The sequence below is a fragment of the Acomys russatus genome, chromosome 19 (assembly GCF_903995435.1).
Source record: "Acomys russatus chromosome 19, mAcoRus1.1, whole genome shotgun sequence".
NCBI classification, from domain to species: domain Eukaryota; kingdom Metazoa; phylum Chordata; class Mammalia; order Rodentia; family Muridae; genus Acomys; species Acomys russatus.
Genome location: NC_067155.1, coordinates 60,491,844 through 60,511,489, shown reverse-complemented (window position 1 = coordinate 60,511,489; position 19,646 = coordinate 60,491,844). Strand labels below are relative to the sequence as shown.

Below are 19,646 nucleotides of genomic sequence, written 5' to 3'. Positions count from 1 at the left end.
TTCCCTTTGCAGTCCTGGTACGTAACCTAGAGTTGCCAGCTTATTCCCCCCACCCCCTGGCTGGGAGGAGAGGCAAAGCTGCAGTTGCGTGGAGACTGTTTACCAGACGGCACACTGGTTCTGCTAATGGCTGCCCATGACCTCTCCTCCGTGTTTGGGGCCTGAGTTATGCAGTTGCTCTTGCTGTTGATCCTATCAGATTTAGTCCCTGTGTACTCATGTCTGTTGGTGTGACCAGTCCAACAGAGATCTCAGTAAGTGTGTTAGGCAGTGAGGACTGATAGGCTCAGACATGGACAGGGATGCCCAGCCACACCCTCACGGTAAGCACACACAGACATTTTCCCAAGGGAGGGCCCATCCACACAGGTCTGCTCCCTCACTAAGGACGGCTGCCACCTTGACTGCAGGACTGGAGCGAAGAAGATCAAGCCCTCAGGCAGAGCCAGCGGCTACTTAGCAGGGGTCAGAAGGCATCCAATGATGAGGTGGAAAGACAGGAGGTTTTTATGTGTGTGGTGGGTGTTTGCCTGGCATATATCTGTGAACCAGGCACATGCCTGCTGCCCGCTAAGGCCAGAGGACTGCTGGACCCCTGAAACTGGAGTTACAGTTACAACCACCATGTGGGTGGTGGGGACCAAACACTGTTCCTCTGGAATAGCAGCCAGCATTCTTAACTGCTAAGCCATGACTCCTAACCTCAAACTTTGCATTTTTAAGAGCCTGATAAGGAATGTACAGGCCTGGGCCTGATGCTCTGTACTGACTGTGAAGGATACAGCTTTCTCAGTGCCAACAGTGTGGCGCAGAAGGGTTCTAAGCTTTGGGAAAGTGCAGTTTATAGAGTCTGCAAAGGCTCTGGTTTGCATGTGCATCTAGCTCCAAGACAGAGGTGGCTGGGGAGAGCTTTAGCCTTACCCCAGGTACCAGCAGTTTTGGCAGCCTGCTTGCTTGACCCAAGACCTAGAAAGCACGTGGCCAAGATAAACGTCTTCAGATCAAAGGAGTGTGGTGTGTGGCTTCAGGACGGCTGAGCAGGGCAGACAGGAGAAGCCACATGCTGGGCATGGTACTGGGCAGGAGCAACCACCACACATGTGCCAAACAAACCTCCAGAAAGGCTTCCTGCTCTGGAAACCTGAAGAAGCTGGAGGCCAAGGCCAGCTGCTTAGAAGGGCTACCGAGGGGCGGGGCACGTTTCTCCCCACCAGACCCCCAAACATGAGGCTCAAATGTGGTCCTGGTCCAGGGCCCACTGCAGCTCTGACTGTGGTTCTGGGCTCCTCCCACTCTTCAGTAAGGCTGGGTCTGATGGCTGTCATGAAAGTGGGAGTGGCCTGTCTATTCTTAGGCTGCAGCCCACCATCTACCTTCTCCTAAAAACAGAGGCCTCATAATTCAACAGCATTAAAAAGCCCACCCAGAAGCCACAGATCTTGCTCTTCCTTTCACCCATCATGCCGGTCTCTGTGCTAGCCACTTTGTCCAGCGGCCTGTGTTAGGAGCTTGAGGAGAAAAGGTGAGTGCTGATCATTATGGGCTATCATCTGCCTGACTGGAAGACAAGATGGGAATGTAAGCAGCACAGTAAGGCAGGCCAGAGGGTGCTCCAGGAAGGAGATCAACAGAGGCCAGGAAGGACATGAAGCCTGCTGTGAAGGATGAGCAGGGCTGAGGCCTGAGCAGGCAGGAGGGAGGGGCCTCCAGACTGAGGGCAAGCTCGAGAGGACCACCCTGTGATGGCCGCTCATGCTCTCTTCTGCTAGTGCAGAGGAGGTCAGAAAGAGCAAGGCGAAGGAGCTTGGCAGAAGGCAGAAACACACAGCGGGCAGGACTTGACTTCTGAGTCTTGATACAGAAGCTGACTGTGGCTCACAGGAGGTACCCTGCTTCCACGCCACACTACAGGAAAACTGTCACCATATGAAGGTGGCTGGGCTGGGAAGCAGACAAATGAGAAAGTAATATGCAAAGCTAGCTGCGAAGAAAGGTAGGACTGAGATGGCAGTGATCAGGAGGATACACACAGCACACCAAACGGGGTACTGGTTAGTTTTTGTCAATTATCTGAGAAGGAAGGAAGGATCCTCAACTGAGAAACTGCCATAATCAGCTTGGCCTGTAGGCACGTCTATGGGGGACATTTTTCTTGATAAATAACCATTAATCAAGAACCCAGTCCATTGTGAACAACAGTGCTTGTACAAGTGGTCCTGGGTTCTGTAAGAAAGCAGGCTGAGTAAGACAGGGCAGCACAGTGAGCAGCCCCTCCGTGGCCTCTGAATTCAGTCCCTGCCTTGGCTTCCCCCTCAATGACAGACCATTTATGGAAGCCCCGAGCACCTGCCTGAGCTCATGCTCCCCTGAATACCTTGCGTGAAACATTCACAAAAAAGGCTGTCCAGTTGCTCCTAATGCCTAGGCTACTAACCTAAGCAGGGGCAGGGAATCTCATGGATGCTTGCTTTTCTTTGAAATGTTTAGATTTATTTATATAGTTTATATGAATGAGTGTTTTGCCTATGTGTATGTATGTGCACCATGTGTGTGCCAAGTGTCGATGGAGATCACAACAGAGTGTCAGGTCCCTGGAGCTGGAGTCATGGATGGTTGTGAATCACCATGTAGGTGCTGCGAATTGAACCTGGGTCCACTGCAGGAGTAACAGGTGCTCTGAACTGCTGAGCCTTCTCTCCAGCTCCTGGGTGCCTGTCTTTTGTATTCTGCAGTTAATCCTGCAGACCCAGTCCATCTGCTGGTGGCTGCTCTGTGTCCATCAGTGCTAAGGAGAATGCTAAGAACAGAGCACATACAGGTGGCAAGTGACAAGCAAGTCTTCATGCTGGTTACAGATTTTTCCTCAAACAGATAATCAGCAGTTAAATGGTTTGCACTCTTTTACTTAAAGTCCGGTTGGTTTCTGAAGGTGCAACTTGTAGCACACCCACACGGACTTCCAGCCGAGTTTTCAGGGGCAGTCAGTAACGAACGTTCCCATGAGGGAAAGCAATGGCCTTAGAGACCAGATCGTTGGTTGGATGAGGCTCAATCTTTGGCCTAGCTGTTCCTGGAACCTCAGTGCTGGCTAGCCTTGTCTGCAACCAACCATCAAAGAACACAGGGATGGTTCCAACTGCCTTCCCAATAACGCTAGAAACGCTAGAGTGCAGGTGTTCCACAGCTGCCACATGTGCTTAGGTCTAGGCTCAGCGGTCCTAGGGTGCATGCCGAGCCCAGCTTGTATGAAGACTGTCAAGCCCCCAGTGCTGGCTGCTATGGTTATAGTCACTCTGGAGTAAGTCTGAACCCCAAACCCTACCTCGGGTGTCACATGAGTGCATGCAGGTGTAGTCGAGGGGCTTCTTTGAATATTCTGGAAAAAGAAGTCCAATTCTATACTCCATGTGGGACATGAATGAGGTCTAGGGAACTCTCGGAGAGGGAGCTCACAGGAACTGGCCTAAACCAGTTATTAACTAAACTTTTTGTTTGTTGTGCCTTTTTTGAGACAGGGGTTTATTGGGTGACAGCCCTAGCTGTCCTGGAACTCACTTTGTAGATTAAAGGCATGCTCGGAGGCCCAGCTATCTACATCTGAGGCCACACCAAACTGTGAGCAGCCTATACTTATGTCTGTTTCTCAATAAAATAATGTCCTCGGGGGAAATTTTTAGGTTTTAACTCTGATAAGCAAAAATCCCAAAATAAACAAAACAAAACAAAGCAAAACAACACCTATCAAACACTAATAAGCAAGCATTTATTTTAAATAAGTGAGTCAGGACACTGAAATATGCTTGGGAGGCTGAGGCAGGATCTTGCCAGAGTTCAAGATTGGTAAATGCAACAGTGATATTCCATTTCCAAACCAATCTACCAACTAATACAAAATTCAACCTAAAGAACATTTTCCCCTCTTAGTTTATTTGAGATAGGTGTCAAGTCGCCTAGGCCAGCCATGAACTGTCATGTACCTAAGGATGGCCGTGAGCTCCTAACCCCCTGCCTTCACCTCATAAGCACCATGACTACACGCACATGCCACCAACCCCAAAGACCTTGTCAACAACCTTCTTTCCTGCTGGGCGTGCTAGAGACTGCGCCAGGGCCTTGCAGCTGCTAGTCAAGCTCTCCAGCACCGACCAGCACCCATCCAGAGAACTTCCCGATTCCACTCTCTCTAGTATTTATTTCTTCCCTTGAGAAGCCCCGTCCTGAAGTCTGAGCTGCCCTCTGAGGGTCTTACAGTTTATGCAGGAGCAAGCAATGAGCTGCCTAACCCACTCATCAGGATCTGGCCAGAAGCAAGCCACAGCTATGATCTTCCACGCTTGTGCTCTGGCTCTCCCGGGAAGAGTAGTGAGGCTGTAGGTGGGCCTCTCCATCGTTTTCCAAGAGGACAGTAAGAGAGAGATGGGACCTTATAATGAAGGTATCTTAAGTGAAAGAAATCTTTCCCAAGGTGAAAGCTGGGTGTCAACCCCATACGGAAGGGATGGGAGCTGTGGCCCAGGACATGGCAGAACAGGGACTGCTTGCAGGTGCTCCCAAGTTGTCACTCATGCACACAAGGCTGGTTCAGAGGAAACTTAGCCCAGGACAGATCTCAGAAGCTTCTCTCTGGGTGGAGGTCTAAGTCCTTCCGCATTTCTGAGATCAGAATACCAATGTCCTTTAGTGTCACAAGAGAGATGGAGTCATGATCGAACAAGGAGGAAACAATAAGGGTGACAGTGACTTCCCGTGAGTGGAAAACATGCTCCCAGAGGTGACCAAGCCAACATCCAGCAAGACCAAGTGTGCTTGACTTGACATCTCTTGGCCTGGGAGATGTGGCTTTCAGTGGTCAGCACCCACCAGTCTGCCAACTTCTAGCTCTGTGGATACACCACTCAGAAAACAGAGACAGAACCAGCCATTCTTGTCCCTGCTAATCTCATTTGGGCAGAATGAGGATTGATTTCTCTCTTGAAGATACCAATTTCTCAACTTTGGGTCACAGTCCCCTGAGAATGTGATGGAGGACAGCTGCATCTCACAGAAGTGGGAGTGCGTCAGGGACCTACACACGCTCTCTGCACTGTGAAACGGGGTGCTCACCTGACTGTGCAGTTGCTGCAGCTCTTCTAGGCTCTGCCTCAGTTTACCCCTCTCTCCCTCCATGAGCTCCCTCAGGGCTCTTGAGTCCTCACTGGTCTGCCTTATTTGTTCTTCTAAGGACTCATCATCCATTCTCCGCGCGGCCTGACAGAAAGAGGTAAGCCGGTAGTAGGTAGGAAGAGTGAGCCATGGTTAGTGGGGAGAGGAACAGAGGCAGATACAATACAGAGACAGTAGGAAGAAGATGAGGAGGAATGAAAGGACAGAGCACATGTCACAAGTAGGGGGCATAAGGGTTAGGGAGAGAGATTCCCATGTTTAATTGTACCCTATAAACGCTCATTTTTATCTCAGGAATGGCACACACCACTCACAGCCCCCTTACTCCACCATGGCTTGACCACCTCCTCCCATCTACTCTCCACATCAACCCAGGCCGGCCAGCCAGGAACATCTGTCCTTTATCTCACAGCCTCTAATGCAACAGCAACACAACTACTCTGTGGGGGGTATGGGGGGAGTTCAGGGAGAAACCTAGCATGATGCTGCTGTCTACTCAGGATGCCCCACGAGGCCTCATGGGGATTCTTAGAGCTCTTGTCACCTTAACCTCCTCTGCTGATATTTTCCTGGGAAGAAGCCTTAAGTTTTTGGGTTTTTGTTTGTTTGTTTCAAGACAGAGTTTCTCTGTGTGTAGCCCTGGCTGGGAGTCTGGGAACTCAAGACCAGGCTAGACTTAAATTCACAGAGATCCACCTCCCAAGTGCTGGGATTAAAGGTCTGTGCCACCATGCCTGGATTTTTGTTTGTTTGTTTGAGACAAGGTCTTACTATGTAGCTCTGGCTGTCTTAGAACTCACTATGTAGACCAGGCTGGCTTTAAAGTCACAGAGATCATCTGCCTGCCTCTGCCTCCAAAGTGCTGGAATCAAAGCTGTGAGCCATCCTCTCATTCCAGCACAGTCATCCTCCTATCAGGACCAATGCAAAAGAGCAACTTGGGAGTCTTACCTAGATACAGTTTCTCTATTCAATGTTTCTAAGCAAAACCTTCCAACTCAAGGTCACCAGTGCCCTGTGCACAACTATATGGAGAAAAGGACTATGCTGTGGTACAGTGGTTCTCAGGCTATGGGTCACAACCGCTTTGGCAAACCTCCATCTCCAAAAATATTTACATTATGATTCATAACAGTAGTAAAATTACTGTTATGAAGTAGCAACAAAAATAATTTTATGGTTGGGGTCGCGGTATTAGGAAGGTTGGGAGCCACTGCCATGGTATCCGCAGGAAGGGCACCATGGAGTGAAGACTTCCTGGTTACTGGTTCTCAATGCTCTCAAACTAATGGCTCAGGATTCTGCAAAAAGTTATGAGGGAACTGCAGTTCAGGCTTCCTCTGCCGTCCAGCTCCTGTAGCTGGCCTTACCGTGGGCTCCATGCCATCCACAATGCTCTGGATCAGCCTCTTGAGATCACTGAGGGCAGTGCGCAGGCTGCCAGCGGGCACGTCCTTGGCAGATGAGGTTTCTGAGGACTCATCCATGGAGGAATCTGTGGACACGGCTGAGTCTGCGCTGTCGTTCCCTCGAAGGTGTGAGCAGAGATAGCGAACCTGGCAGTAGGCCTCCCACAGCTGCAGTCTCAGCTGTGTCACAAAGTGGTACTCATCAGTACAGACTCTAGAGAGGACTTGGTTACTCAGTATTTAAAGCCAAAATACAGATACCATACTTGAAATCCTGTGTTTTGGAACACAGGTTTTTCCTTTTTTTTTTTGGTTTTGCGAGACAGGGTTTCTCTGTGTAATAGCTCTGGCTGTCCTGGAACTCTCTCTGTAGACCACCAGGCTGGCCTCGAACTCACAGAGATCCTCCTGCCTCTGCCTCCCAAGTGCTCGGATTAAAGACATGTGCCACCACCACCTGGCTGGAGTTTTTTCTTTTTAAGTATCCTCAGAAATAATACTTAATTTGGACCAAGCACATCTTCTTAAGACTTTCAAAAGGATTTTTTTTCCAAGACAGAGTTTCTGTGTAGCCTTGGCTGTCCTAAAACTTGCTCAATAGAGCAGAGGCTGGGCTTGAACTCAGAGATCTGCCTGCCTCTGCCTCTCAAGTGCTGGGATTACTTCTTTTTGAGATTACTACATACCCCTAGCTGATCTGGAGCTGCCTGCCCTAACTGTTCTGCCTCAGTCTTCCTGGTGCCCGTGACCAGCTGCTACCAATTCTTATCTCCCTATTCGCTCACCCCGCTAGGCCACTAATCTGCAAGTACAGTACTTTGTGCTGCACTGGTTGGAAGTGATTATGGAAGACATACAGAAGCAAAGGGCACAGAAGGATGGACTGCAAGTGCTGGAGGCCCAAGGGAGACTGACAGGCCACTCCTCTGGCTGTGCTGCTCTAGGCTTTGGTGGCTATCCAGCAAGTGGCCACTGTTCCAGCCTGTGGCCATAGGCCCTTTGCAGGTGGCCGTAAAGGGTTGAAGAGGGAGACGCTCTCCCCACCCTCCTGGGCCGCCTTCTCCTGCAGACAATAGTGCAGCAGAACCTGCTCTCTCTCCTGCTCCAGCTCCTCGGCCTCCATGCTCTGCTCGATCTCAGACAGCAAGGACGTGCTCGTGGCAGCGGAGCTCTGCAGGCTCCTCTCTTCTGTGAGCTCTTCCACTTTGAGCTGCAGCTGCCGGTAGGACAGGCGTACCTCCTGGAGCTCCAGCTGGCTTTGGTGCAGCTGTGGGGCAGAGAGCAAAGGTTGCAGCTTATCCACCTCACAGCAGGCAGTGCCCAGGACCTGACCCCCCAACCCAAAGAAACACAGGCAGGAGAAACACGTGTCAGGTTGTACGGGGAAACAGTCAGCCAGACCCAGCTCTGGGAAACTCAGCACAACAAACAGTACCACTCCTTCAATAATCTCAGGGGAAAAGCTAGTGGAAGAACCTAGTGATCGAAAGATTCAAGAGTGTGGTGGCACTCACCTCTAGTCCAAATACTTGGGAGTAGAGGCAGGAGGATCCTGAATTTGGGGCCAGCTTGGTTAAAAAGAGTCACTGTTTTAACAGCGGCAACAACAACAACAACAACAAAATCCAAACAAAAATCTCGGGATGTGAACGAAGCAAGTGTTAAGATGCTTAGTTTGTATCTTGGTTTTAAAAAAAAAAGGTTTTTTATGCCGGGCATAGTGGTACATGCCTATAATCCTGGCACTTGGGAGGCAGAGGCCAGCCTGCTGTACATAGTGAGTTCCAGGACAGCCAGGGCTATATAATGAGACCCAATCTTGGGTGGGAAGGGGATGGGTATGGCATTATGAAGTAATGGATAATTTAAATATGGCAAATTTGAGTATTCTTTTTTAAAAATATTTTATTAATTTATTCATATTACATCTCAATTGTTAGCCCATCCCTTGTATCCTCCCATTCCTCTCTCCCTCCCAATTTGAGTATTCTTTTTGTTTTTGTTTTTTTTTCGAGACAAGGTTTCTCTGTGAGCCTTGGTATTCTTAAATTTCTCTCCTTCCCCTCTTCTGATACAGCCTCTCTATGTAACTCAAGGTGGCCTCAGCTTTGGAATCTCACTTCGGCCTCTGAAATCTAGTGACCTTGGGTGACCTTCCTGGGGAACACCTGTTTCTGAGACAGGGCTCACTGATTTGGAAGCTTGTGGGTTAGGGCAGACTGGCTGGCCAGTGAGCTCTGGAGATGCCTGGGCCCCTCTGGCAGGGCTTTTGAGTGCACCACAAGGGAGGGGTTCAGGGCCTCTTGCTTTAGGGTGGGGAGATGGCACAGCTGCTGCATTACCACTGCTGCACTGCTGAGGTTTCCGAGGAGAAGACTAACACCCACACAAAGATGAGGTGCCACAGCGGCTTCAATAACGGAAAAAACATCAGTCTGGTGAGGATGTCAACAGCCAAAATTTTCATTCATGATGGGAGTTGAAAGTGTACACTCACTGAAGCACCTAGCAGTTTCCTTTTTTTTTTTAAGTTAAAGACTTATTATTATGTGTGTTATATATGACGTGTGTGCAGGAATACAGATATGCACTTGCCACGGCACACATATGGGGTCAGTGCTTTTAAAAGAGTCATCTTGCCAGCCCTCCTTAGCAGTTTTTATATGAAATTAAACATTAACTCCCCATTCATCTAGCAACTCCACTCTCAAGTGGACGCTCCAATGAAATCAGAGGTTCAGTAACAGATGTTGTGTCAATCAATAAAGTAGAGGGGGCTGGGGAGATGACTCAGTGGTTAAGAGCATTGGCTCCTCTACTAGTGGAACCAGGGTTGATTCCCCGCACCCACATAGTGGCTCACACTTGTTTAACTCCTAATCCACGGAATCTGATGCCCTCTTCTGGCCCCTGAAGGCACTGTGTGCACATGGTACATAGACACACATGCAAGCCACAACACTGAAACACATAAAAGTTAAAAAGAACTACTAAAAAAATGAAACAGAGGATGTGGTAGGGTCTGCTCAGTTGATCAAAGCACATGCCATACAGATCCGACAGACACGTATTTGAATCCCATAGGTCACAGTGGGAGAGTAGAGAGCCCAGTCCTGAAAGCTGCCCTCTAAGCGCTGTGTGTGTTTCACGGCACATGCGCTCGCTCACACAAACATAGTAATAAATAAGGGAAGACTCCCAATACCAACGTCAGGCATCCACATGTACACAATGCATATACAGGTGCCTATGCATTCATGTGTACACACACACACACAATTTCCCTAGAGGTAAGTGTGGGTGAAGAACTTCCTGGAATTTAAATTTATCATTTATAAAATGGTCTTTCTAAAGCAAAGCCACCTCTGTCTTATTAAAAAGAACAAACAGCTGGGTGTGGGGGTGTACACGTGCATCTCCTGCATGCAGGCTGCATTAGTTTAACACAGCCAGGGTCGGGCTGGGAACGCAGCTTGGTGCTGGAGTGCCGCCTTGAAGGCCCAAGGCCTAGGGATCACGCCTAGCACTGAGGAGTGGACTGTGCTATCTTCTTCACTTTGCACTAAGCCACTGTGTCTCCTGCAATTCCAAGGGCTGCAGGGTGGGTGGCAGCAACTCCGAGCTCTGGTTCTCATTAAAGGAGCCAGGGCTTCACAGAGACATCACCAGCCCTCTAGGTGCTGAGCCTTGCTTTCAGCCTGTCACTGCCAGGAGTGGCTGGCCGGCCAGTGGCCTGAATGAGCCCTAACTGGGAAGGGCTAGAGCCCAGCTGCTGACAGGATGACAAGAACTGGCAAGCTGCTCGCCTGGTCCCTGGATCAGCAACACCTGCTGGTACAGTGGGAACTCCTCCAGCCCCAGTTTTGGAAAAACTTGGAAGGAAAGACAAAACAAAACAAAACAAACCAGGGTTATAGGGAAAAAAAGACATTCCTCGGAAGCATTTGGCACAATTACAAGCAGCATATTAAGTGGCAAAATGTTTTACAATTATTCTCTAGGAAATGCCACATACATCTCAGCAGGAAAAGTTCCTACAGTTAGATACACACTCTCGCACACTGGACACAATTAGTTCAATCACTCATGCACACTCAAGGTATTTAATTAACTGTAACAGCAAGAGAACAGAAGGCCAGGAGGTGCCTCACCCTCTGCTCAGTAACTGACTCACCACTTGGACGGACATGCAAAACCCCAGCCCAGCCATGGAAGAGCCTGGTAACTATAGGAACCCTGTAGGTAAGAAATGGCATCTAGATGGATATGGTGACACACACCTTTAACCCTAGCACTTGAGCAGGCAGAGACACACAGATCTCTGAGTTCCAGGCCAGCCTGGTTTACAAGAACAAACTCCAGGACAGGCAGGGCTACACAGAATTCTAGCTCAAAAAATCCAGAAGAGAAGAAAAAAGAAATAGTATTTTCATATAAGAAAGATGATAGTATTTCTACCAATAAAAGAGGGATGACATGAAATGCCTTCATTAGTGCAGTGTGGTAAGTTTAGTTCACAGACTAGAAGTGAGGCGTTGTTCTCTCTTGACACTGAGGGGCTGAGGGCACATGGTTGGCTTAACTGCATATGGACCCAGAACATGTGCTTCACCCCACAGTGAGTGGGGCCTGCTCTCTTGCCAGGGCCAGGCCCGACGTACTTCTACAAGGGATAAGTGCCCTTAGGAGGACAATTAATCCCTTTACTAAGTATCAAAGCTAAATACTTTACTCAGCTTAGTAAAGCCACAATTAGCCGTGTGTGTGTGTGTACCTGTAATTTCAGTACCCAAGAGGCAAAGTCAGGAGGACTGAGGGGAGTCCAAGGCCAGCTTAGGTCTACCTCTCAAGTTCTGAGGCAGCTAAGACTAAAGTTAGACCCCATCTCAAACCAAAGAAGCTTAGCAAAATGGTTGTTATGAAGCGAGTTCACAGTGAGTTTAATCCCTATTATAAGGCCTTAAAACAAAAACCACAGCTTAATTTAATCAGTGGCTTAAAATTTGTTTGGGGTGGAAGAGATGGCTCACTGGGCAAAGGTTCTTGCGTGATGACCTGTGATTGATCCCAGAGATCCATGTGCTGGAAGGTGAGAACTGACTCAGAAAAATTCTTCACTGACCTCCTCATGTGCACTGTGGCATGTGCACCTCCACAACACACATCCGCCTCCCTCCACATGTGCACTGTGGCATGTGCACCTCCACAACACACATCCGCCTCCCTCCACATGTGCACTGTGGCATGTGCACCTCTACAACACACATCCGCCTCCCTCCACATGTGCACTGTGGCATGTGCACCTCCACAACACACATCCGCCTCCCTCCACATGTGCACTGTGGCATGTGCACCTCCACAACACACATCCGCCTCCCTCCACATGTGCACTGTGGCATGTGCACCTCTACAACACACATCCGCCTCCCTCCACATGTGCACTGTGGCATGTGCACCTCCACAACACACATCCGCCTCCCTCCACATGTGCACTGTGGCATGTGCACCTCCACAACACACATCCGCCTCCCTCCACATGTGCACTGTGGCATGTGCACCTCCACAACACACATCCGCCTCCCTCCACATGTGCACTGTGGCATGTGCACCTCCACAACACACATCCGCCTCCCTCCACATGTGCACTGTGGCATGTGCACCTCTACAACACACATCCGCCTCCCTCCACATGTGCACTGTGGCATGTGCACCTCCACAACACACATCCGCCTCCCTCCACATGTGCACTGTGGCATGTGCACCTCCACAACACACATCCGCCTCCCTCCACATGTGCACTGTGGCATGTGCACCTCCACAACACACATCCGCCTCCCTCCACATGTGCACTGTGGCATGTGCACCTCCACAACACACACCCATCCCTCCACATGTAATACCTCCATAACACAGACACCCCTACATGTGTACTGTAGCACATGCACCCCACACACACACACATGCACTGTGGCATGTGCATCTTCGCAACACATACACAAATAAATGTAAAAGTGTGTTTTGACAGCAGGACTGTCCACAGTGAAGCGGATCACAGGGGCTCCCCTGCTGATATAGGTCTTTGCTTTTACTGCTCAGCCTCCTGCCCTCCCTTATCTGAGGATTTTAAATCAAGGGATTAAACACATTCCAAGGCCACTGGCTCAACACTTTACAAATCTGGGTTACGCCTATCCAAGTGCTACCTGGGTCAGCTGGACGTCTTCCCCCTCCTCTGTCCTCAGGTTCCTGAGGCCACAGTCCACACAGTCCACCCATGGCAGGCAGTACCTGATGGTCCTCACTGGTCCTGGCTCTTTCCCTCCATTTCTAGTCAGACAGAGTACTCCACGGGGATCCAAAAGCTGGTCCAATGTGGACTCACAAGGGCGCATGAGCAACAGGCAAACCAGCCGTAGTGTCCATTCTATCCACTGTGGACTCACAAGGCCACACGAGCAACAGGGAAACCAGCTGTAGTGTCCACTCTATCGAGGACGTGGTATCTGACCTTGGATAAATGATTTGTTTTCTGTAGGCCTTAGAGAAGTATATGGAAGCTCTCCATGTAATAGGAAGTGACCTACGGCACTCCATGTTGTTTATCATCATCAACCTTGAAAAATGAGCACATTTCTCTCCATTTCAAAGAGGCAGCATCGAGGGCTGGAGAGATGGCTCAGTGGTTAAGAGCACTGACTGCTCTTCCAGAGGTCATGAGTTCAATTCCCAGCAACCACATGGTGGCTCACAACCATCTATAATGTGATCTGATATCCTCCTCTGGCCTGCAGGCGTACATGCAGGCAGTGCTCTGTATACATAATAATAAATAAAATAAATCTATTAAAAACAAAAAACAAAACAAAAACAAAAAGGCAGCATCATTTCCCTGGCCCCTTCATTTCTAGGGCCCATAACTCACTGGCCAAGCCCTCTTCTACAGAGCTACACTCTAGATCCATTTTCTAGTCAGCATTTGTTGAGGTCCTACTATATGGAACATTATTAGTTGAAAGAACAAAAATCACAGATGGGGAGGGGGGAAACCTGGCAAATGTCCCTCAAAGAAAACTGCCCAGGTGCAGCTGAGAGAACAGAGGCAGTGGTGAGCACTGCTTGTTACTGGCCTCCGGACCAGAAGGTCTTCTTTTTATTGTTTGAGACAATTTCTATACAGCCTAGCCTGGCCTGCAACTTGTTACATAGTCCAGGCTAACTCTGAACTTGCATTCCTCCTGTCTCAGCTTCCCACTCACTAGGATCACAGGCCATGGACCACCATGCCCAGTTTCAGTTAAACTGTCTTCCCTCATCAGAACCTCTCAGCAGCTTCCCTCCCAACCCAGTGGGGCTCTGCAGCCTGGTCTTTGGGTAGGGACTCACCTGGCATTCAAGTATTACCTGCCCAGCCACTTCCCCACAAATGACACCAACATGCCCCCTGCACTCTCCTCACCACACCCAGAGGGACACAGTGCTCTCCCTTAGTTTCCAGAACCAGCCCAGGCCAGCAGAGCACCTTGGAGAGACCAGGAGATTATTTTTTGTTTTGGAGTTTATTTCTTTCAAATCTGAGTTTGTATTTTCATCTGAGGCTTAGTGGCAGTTCCCAAACAAGGGCAAACATGACTAAGAAGCAGTTAAAAAAATAGAGCAGTTAGGCTCACAAAGGGGCTTGCTTGTGCCTTTTCTGGCAACAGGCAGAGGTGAGTATGCTTGCTGGGTTCTGTGGGAGGGCTCTTGCTCTCCGCTCTGTGCTGGCCAACTAAATCCCTGTGCTGGGCAACAGCAGCAGCACAGAGCACTGGGGGCCAAGGAGAGACCCACGGGGAGGCTCCTTTGAGATCTTCTAGCAGATTTCACAAATGCTAGTTAGGAGGTCACGTGGCTGAGTGCTCCAGCGTCAACAGCCCAGAGAGAACCTTGTGACACCACCACAGGGACCTGTGGCTCAGAGCACACAGAGGGGGGATCTGAGGACAATGGTGTTACCCAGCTGCCCACATGGTAGGGTCCCCTGGGGAATTATAAGACCCATGTGGAGATCTCAGCGTCGCCTACTTGACCACCAGTGGTGGTGCTGGCGTCACAGCCATTCCTTTCTTGGCTAAGCACTCCCACTGCCTGGCCTCAGCTCTGCGCAGTACCTGCAGGTCTTTGTGGTGGCCCTGTCTCTCGAGGACCAGCACCCGGTCCTGGAGCTCCTCCACGGTCCCCTGCAGCAGGCCGTTCTCCTCGAAGGTGGCGCTGAGCCGATGCTCCAGCTCCCGTTTCCGATCCGACAGCATCTTGATCTGAAAAGACGGAGAACCACAAGATGGTGAGGAGCTCTGTCTGGCTGAGCGTAGGAGGAGGGACTAGCCCTAAACATGAAGGCATGTGCCTCTGGGGCCCATCTTGGAGAACAGAGCCATGTAACCCTGGGCTGAAGGGAAATGCCCTCCCTTGGGGTAGGAGCTCGCCCAGAGGAAGCCAGCATGTGGGCTGCAGGCGGAAGAAGGGTAGCTAGTACTCTGTAAATTCCAGAGACACGTCAGAGAAGGCCCCACCTTGCCTGCCCTCAGCCAGGCCTGGAGAGCAGCACCTCATCTGCCAACTCCTCAAGTCTCAAGTACCAGGAAGTTCCCTAAGTGTTGCTGTGTTCTTGCAACCCCACTGCTGAATCCCCTGGTGCTACTGTCCAAGGCTCAGACCCAGGGCCCTGGCTAATGAGACGCTAGCAGGGTACAGAAGATAGAGTGTTTACATCAGCCCATGCCCTAGGAAGAATGAGACAATGGCCTCATGGTTAACTGGTTCAAAGAATCTGTGAAAAGAAGCAACCAGCTCCCTATGGACACATGCACCTCCTGTATGGTCTGTCCGCTCTCTTCAGTGTCCAGTCTTTTCTGTTTCCAGGTTTGTAGGGAGGAAGCTCAGCCAATGCTCCTCAAGGCCAGCAGCACCATGCCCAGGGTAGTCCTGGCTTTGGGGAAGGGAAGGACTCAGGTCTTCCCATCTATTAGTTCCCCTGCCGTGATGGTCTCTCATTCACCTGCATGCTTGTAAATATTCTCCTGCCATGGTCGAGATGTTTCTCTGTGGTCTAGCCTGAGGAATGTCTTAAGGCTCTTCCCTGAGTAAGTTCTGGGGGCTGAACTCAGCACTTTTCTAGGGGAGAACTGAGTGTTTGACTGGTCCTAGACCTTCTGGGCTCTCCCTTTCCCTCTGCCTCTTGGCTGTTCCTACTCTGCATTAGAGTTTTGCTCATGGCACAGATCCTCCCTGGACACCAATCAATCAGATAGGATACTGTCCTGGGGAAGTGAGGTATATGGCCTTTGTCCAGAGAGATCATGTATCTGTCCAAACAAAGCAATACTGTCTGTCAAGTGTGCACCTGAGTAAGAGAGCAAAAGGAGCAAGCCCCTTTGGTGAATGGGCCTACTATTCCTCTCACTGAAGTGGACTTACCCATGCCAAGGGAATTTTCACTCTAGTTCACTTTCTTTTAAGTGCCCTCTGACTTTTCAAGTCTCCTTCGCATGGGTCACCTTTGTTTCCCAGGTTTCCAGCAAAGGAATGAACTAATAGGATTCTGATTCATAACTGGCCCTTAACAAACACTAAGTTTCCAAATTTTATGAAATTACTTATTTAAAATGAATGATTTCACAGCAGATGAAGCCAGGGTTTGGCCTCACTCATCCTCTACAACTGTGAGCAAATCCTGGGGAACTTGTTCCTAAGGGCTAGAAAGTGAGCAGGTGGAGCAGAGAGGAAGGCAGGCAGCCTGAGGAGTGGGTGCCTGGCAGGGCAGTTGGATGGCAAGTCATGCACACAAATGGTCACAGACAGGCATGCCAGAACCCCACTGGAGCAATCTCTACTTACTTCAAGAACCTGCTGCTCAATATCGGTGGGAATTCCAAAGGAAGGGAGGAAGTAAGGGAGTTGGAGGCAGAAAAGAGAAGATATTGACAGACTTTAGGAAAAACATCCTCAGGTCACTGGTGACTCAGGGAAGGCTTCTCTGGGCTGACCATAGTAGCTGATTCCTTCACCACAGAAGAGGGGGCTCCTTTAGATTGGCTCTACATTATTTCTCACAGTCTGATTAGCTAAATGGGATAAGGGTCCTCAGAGTGGACTGGGTGGGAGTCCGCTCTGGGCGGAGCCCCCCTTCTGCTGGTGTGACTCTTCCTGTGTCTGCAGGACTCACGCTGCTCATGTACTACTCCCCAACTGCTACACTCTTCTTCCCCTGGTCTAGCCAAGGGGCTCAGAGCCTTGCTTCTACGTCCTGGCCTCTCGTGTGGCCTGGCACCACCATGTCTCAGGTGTCATTCAAAACCTTCTCAGTGTTAACTCTCAACAGCATCCACTGCTATCCGCTTCAGTAACAGACGTTTCTGTTCTGCTCTGTGGGGCTTTTTGGTGAGCTAATAATGAGAGTACTTTGAATGAAACAAGAAACATGGTGGTGTACTGAACTAGGCCTAAGGAGAGTGAAGGCAGGGACAATGTTATTCCCCAGTGTCTGTGTGGTGCTAGCAAGGCTCCTTCTTGTACAGATTATTGAGTAAAAAGTAGGTCACTCATGGTTTCCAAGTCCCTCAGCTGAAACTCTCAACATCTTTACTTTTTCAGACAACAGGCTACCCACAGCAGCAAGGAGCAAGCGTTCCACATTTAGGTTCTCACAGAAATGTCTCTCTTTAGAGGCTTCAGTACTTTTCATAGCGAGCAGGGGGTTTACTGCCAAGCTCAGAGGACTCTTTATCCACAGACTAGTGCACAGCGTCAGGTGTGGCCACACAGGAGCCTCACCTCGGCCTGAAGGCTCTCCAGCCGGATGATGTGCTGGCTGGTGGATGAGTTTTTCTCCCGGAAGTCTTCTCTGAGTGCGTGGACCTGCATAGAGAGCTGTCTCTCAACTTCAGAGGCCTGCAAGAGAAAAGATGTTTTCAGAGTAGATCAAAGGGACTGTGCACAGGAAGTCTGCTGTGCCTCTCAGGTGTCTCTGCACATCTGTCTCACAGAACTTTTCATCATAAACGACTGCCTGGCTAGTTGTTATAAGTACCTGCACACAGTAGCTCAGCACACATCTACTAAATTAACAAAGTCTCAGTAGTTTGCAATACTAAAATGGCCAGACTACCTTCTGCCTGACAGTTTTGTTTGTTTTGAGACAGGTCTCACTCTGTGGCCCAGGCAGGGTTGAATTCATAGCAATCCTGTTGCTTCAGCTCTTAAATACTAGGATTATATGTATGAGCTACCACACCCAGCCAGCCACCTTAGGATTTCTTTATTACCCTCCTTTATTTCCTCAGCTATCATTAAAGACATTATTAATCTGTGTCTATTTTTGAATTGCTTCTCTTCAACATGAATGCTATTTAGAGTTCTTTGTCATATGTATTACAGTTTTGAACATTAATTCTTGTTTTGTTTTCGAGACAGGGTTTCTCTGTGTAGCCTTGGCTATCTGGACTCACTTTGTAGACCAGGCTAGCCTCAAACTCATAGAGATTCTCCTGCCTCTGCCTCCCAAGTGCTGGGATTATAGGTGTGCGCCCCAACACCCGGCTGAACATTCACTCTTAAGGACATTCTTGCCGTTTCCAATCCTCTAGGTAGTGCTTGGGGCTGAGGTCCTCTTTCCCTACCCTACTTATTTTCTAGTTTACAAAAGGTCATCTGAAACAGTCTTTTTGGTCATGCATGAACTCTAGCCAGCATGCTGCCCTGTAGAGAGGAGAGCTACAAGGCAGACAACAGCACTTCTGTGATCTTTCTGAGGCCACTGGAGCTGGGGAGGACTCATAGTTTCCTGGAAGAGATCATGATACACTGAAATGATTATGAATTATTTTCAACAAGGTGGGGGTGGTGATATGGTTGTGAGGTCTGACTGGTTGTTCAGTCAAGATCTCTCCATGAAGGGTTTACTGTTAACAGCTCTATTCACCTTCAGGAAGTATGTAATCAACTGTCTGTCTTTGTTACTGTGTTTAGCCAAATTCAGTACATATTGCCTCATTGGACTAGAGAAACACATATAAATCTTAATGTATTCCTGTTAAAAAAAAATTTTTTTTGAGACAGGACCAGGTTTTATGGCCCAGGCTGACCTCTATCTTACAATCCTCCTGCCTCAGTTTCTTGAGTGCTAGGATTACAGGTCTGTGTCATATTGCATGGCTCTATAGTTTTACTTTTAAAATAATAAATCACAAGACACAAAGCAGTATAAATCCACATCAAACATCGTTTCCTTTATAATTTAAATTTAATTTTACTATAAAACAAGTGGCCATCACTTACACCTAAAAATCACAATGTAACACTTACCAAGGGCTCACTCTATGCAAGGACTAAGGCCATGCTCCCTGACTCCTCAGTGAGTGACCAAGGACTAAGGCCATGCTCCCTGACTCCTCAGTGAGTGACCAAGGACTAAGGCCATGCTCCCTGACACCTCAGTGAGTGACCAAGGACTAAGGCCATGCTCCCTGACTCCTCAGTGAGTGACCAAGGACTAAGGCCATGCTCCCTGACTCCTCAGTGAGTGACCAAGGACTAAGGCCATGCTCCCTGACTCCTCAGTGAGTGATCAAGAACTAAGGCCATATTCTCTGTCCTCCTCAGTGAGTGATCCGGGTGGGTTTTCTAAGGAGGAAGTAAAGAAACCTGTCCCAGAACACAGCGAGTGAAGCACCAGGAAGCAAATTCTGGGCTTTCCTCAGATTGGGCCTGCCATCCTGCCTCTGAGAGTTTGAAGTAGCCTTTCCTGTTTCCACTGCTCGCATGAGCAAGCTTTTTTTTTTTTTTTTTTAAATGATAAGGGATTTTATTTAGTACTCTTAAATTTTCTTATAATGGAATGGAGGGTCTCTTAAAACTCCCTCACATACTACAGTTTGACTGCTTGTTGTGAATTCATTAAACTTGGAGTTTGAAATGTTTAGATTTAAAAAACTGTTACAAAGACTATGAGCTAGTGGGCTCTTTCTAATGTCTCATGTATGTTTATCACTGTACTTCACACACATTCACACCCCATTACCGTCGGCTGGTTCCTCTTCC

The 19,646-nt window shown here is 49.0% G+C and overlaps 1 protein-coding gene across 3 annotated transcripts in view; it reads right to left on the bottom strand.

Moving 5' to 3' along the window:
- Positions 1-19,646, bottom strand: part of Bicdl1 (BICD family like cargo adaptor 1) — an 81,580-nt gene that overhangs the window by 7,964 nt on the left and 53,970 nt on the right. For 2 of the 3 annotated variants that reach the window (XR_007832361.1, XM_051161646.1), the window contains exons 3-7: positions 17,382-17,498; positions 14,720-14,866; positions 7,660-7,839; positions 6,534-6,752; positions 5,104-5,247 (exon numbers count right to left, since the gene is read on the bottom strand). Coding sequence is in view for 2 of the 3 variants with exons in the window: in XM_051161646.1 (XP_051017603.1) it covers positions 5,104-5,247; positions 6,534-6,752; positions 7,660-7,839; positions 14,720-14,866; positions 17,382-17,498 (807 nt within the window). In the remaining variant the exon portion in view is untranslated. The remainder of the gene's footprint in view (positions 1-5,103; positions 5,248-6,533; positions 6,753-7,659; positions 7,840-14,719; positions 14,867-17,381; positions 17,499-19,646) is intronic. The other variant, XM_051161647.1, reaches the window with a different exon arrangement.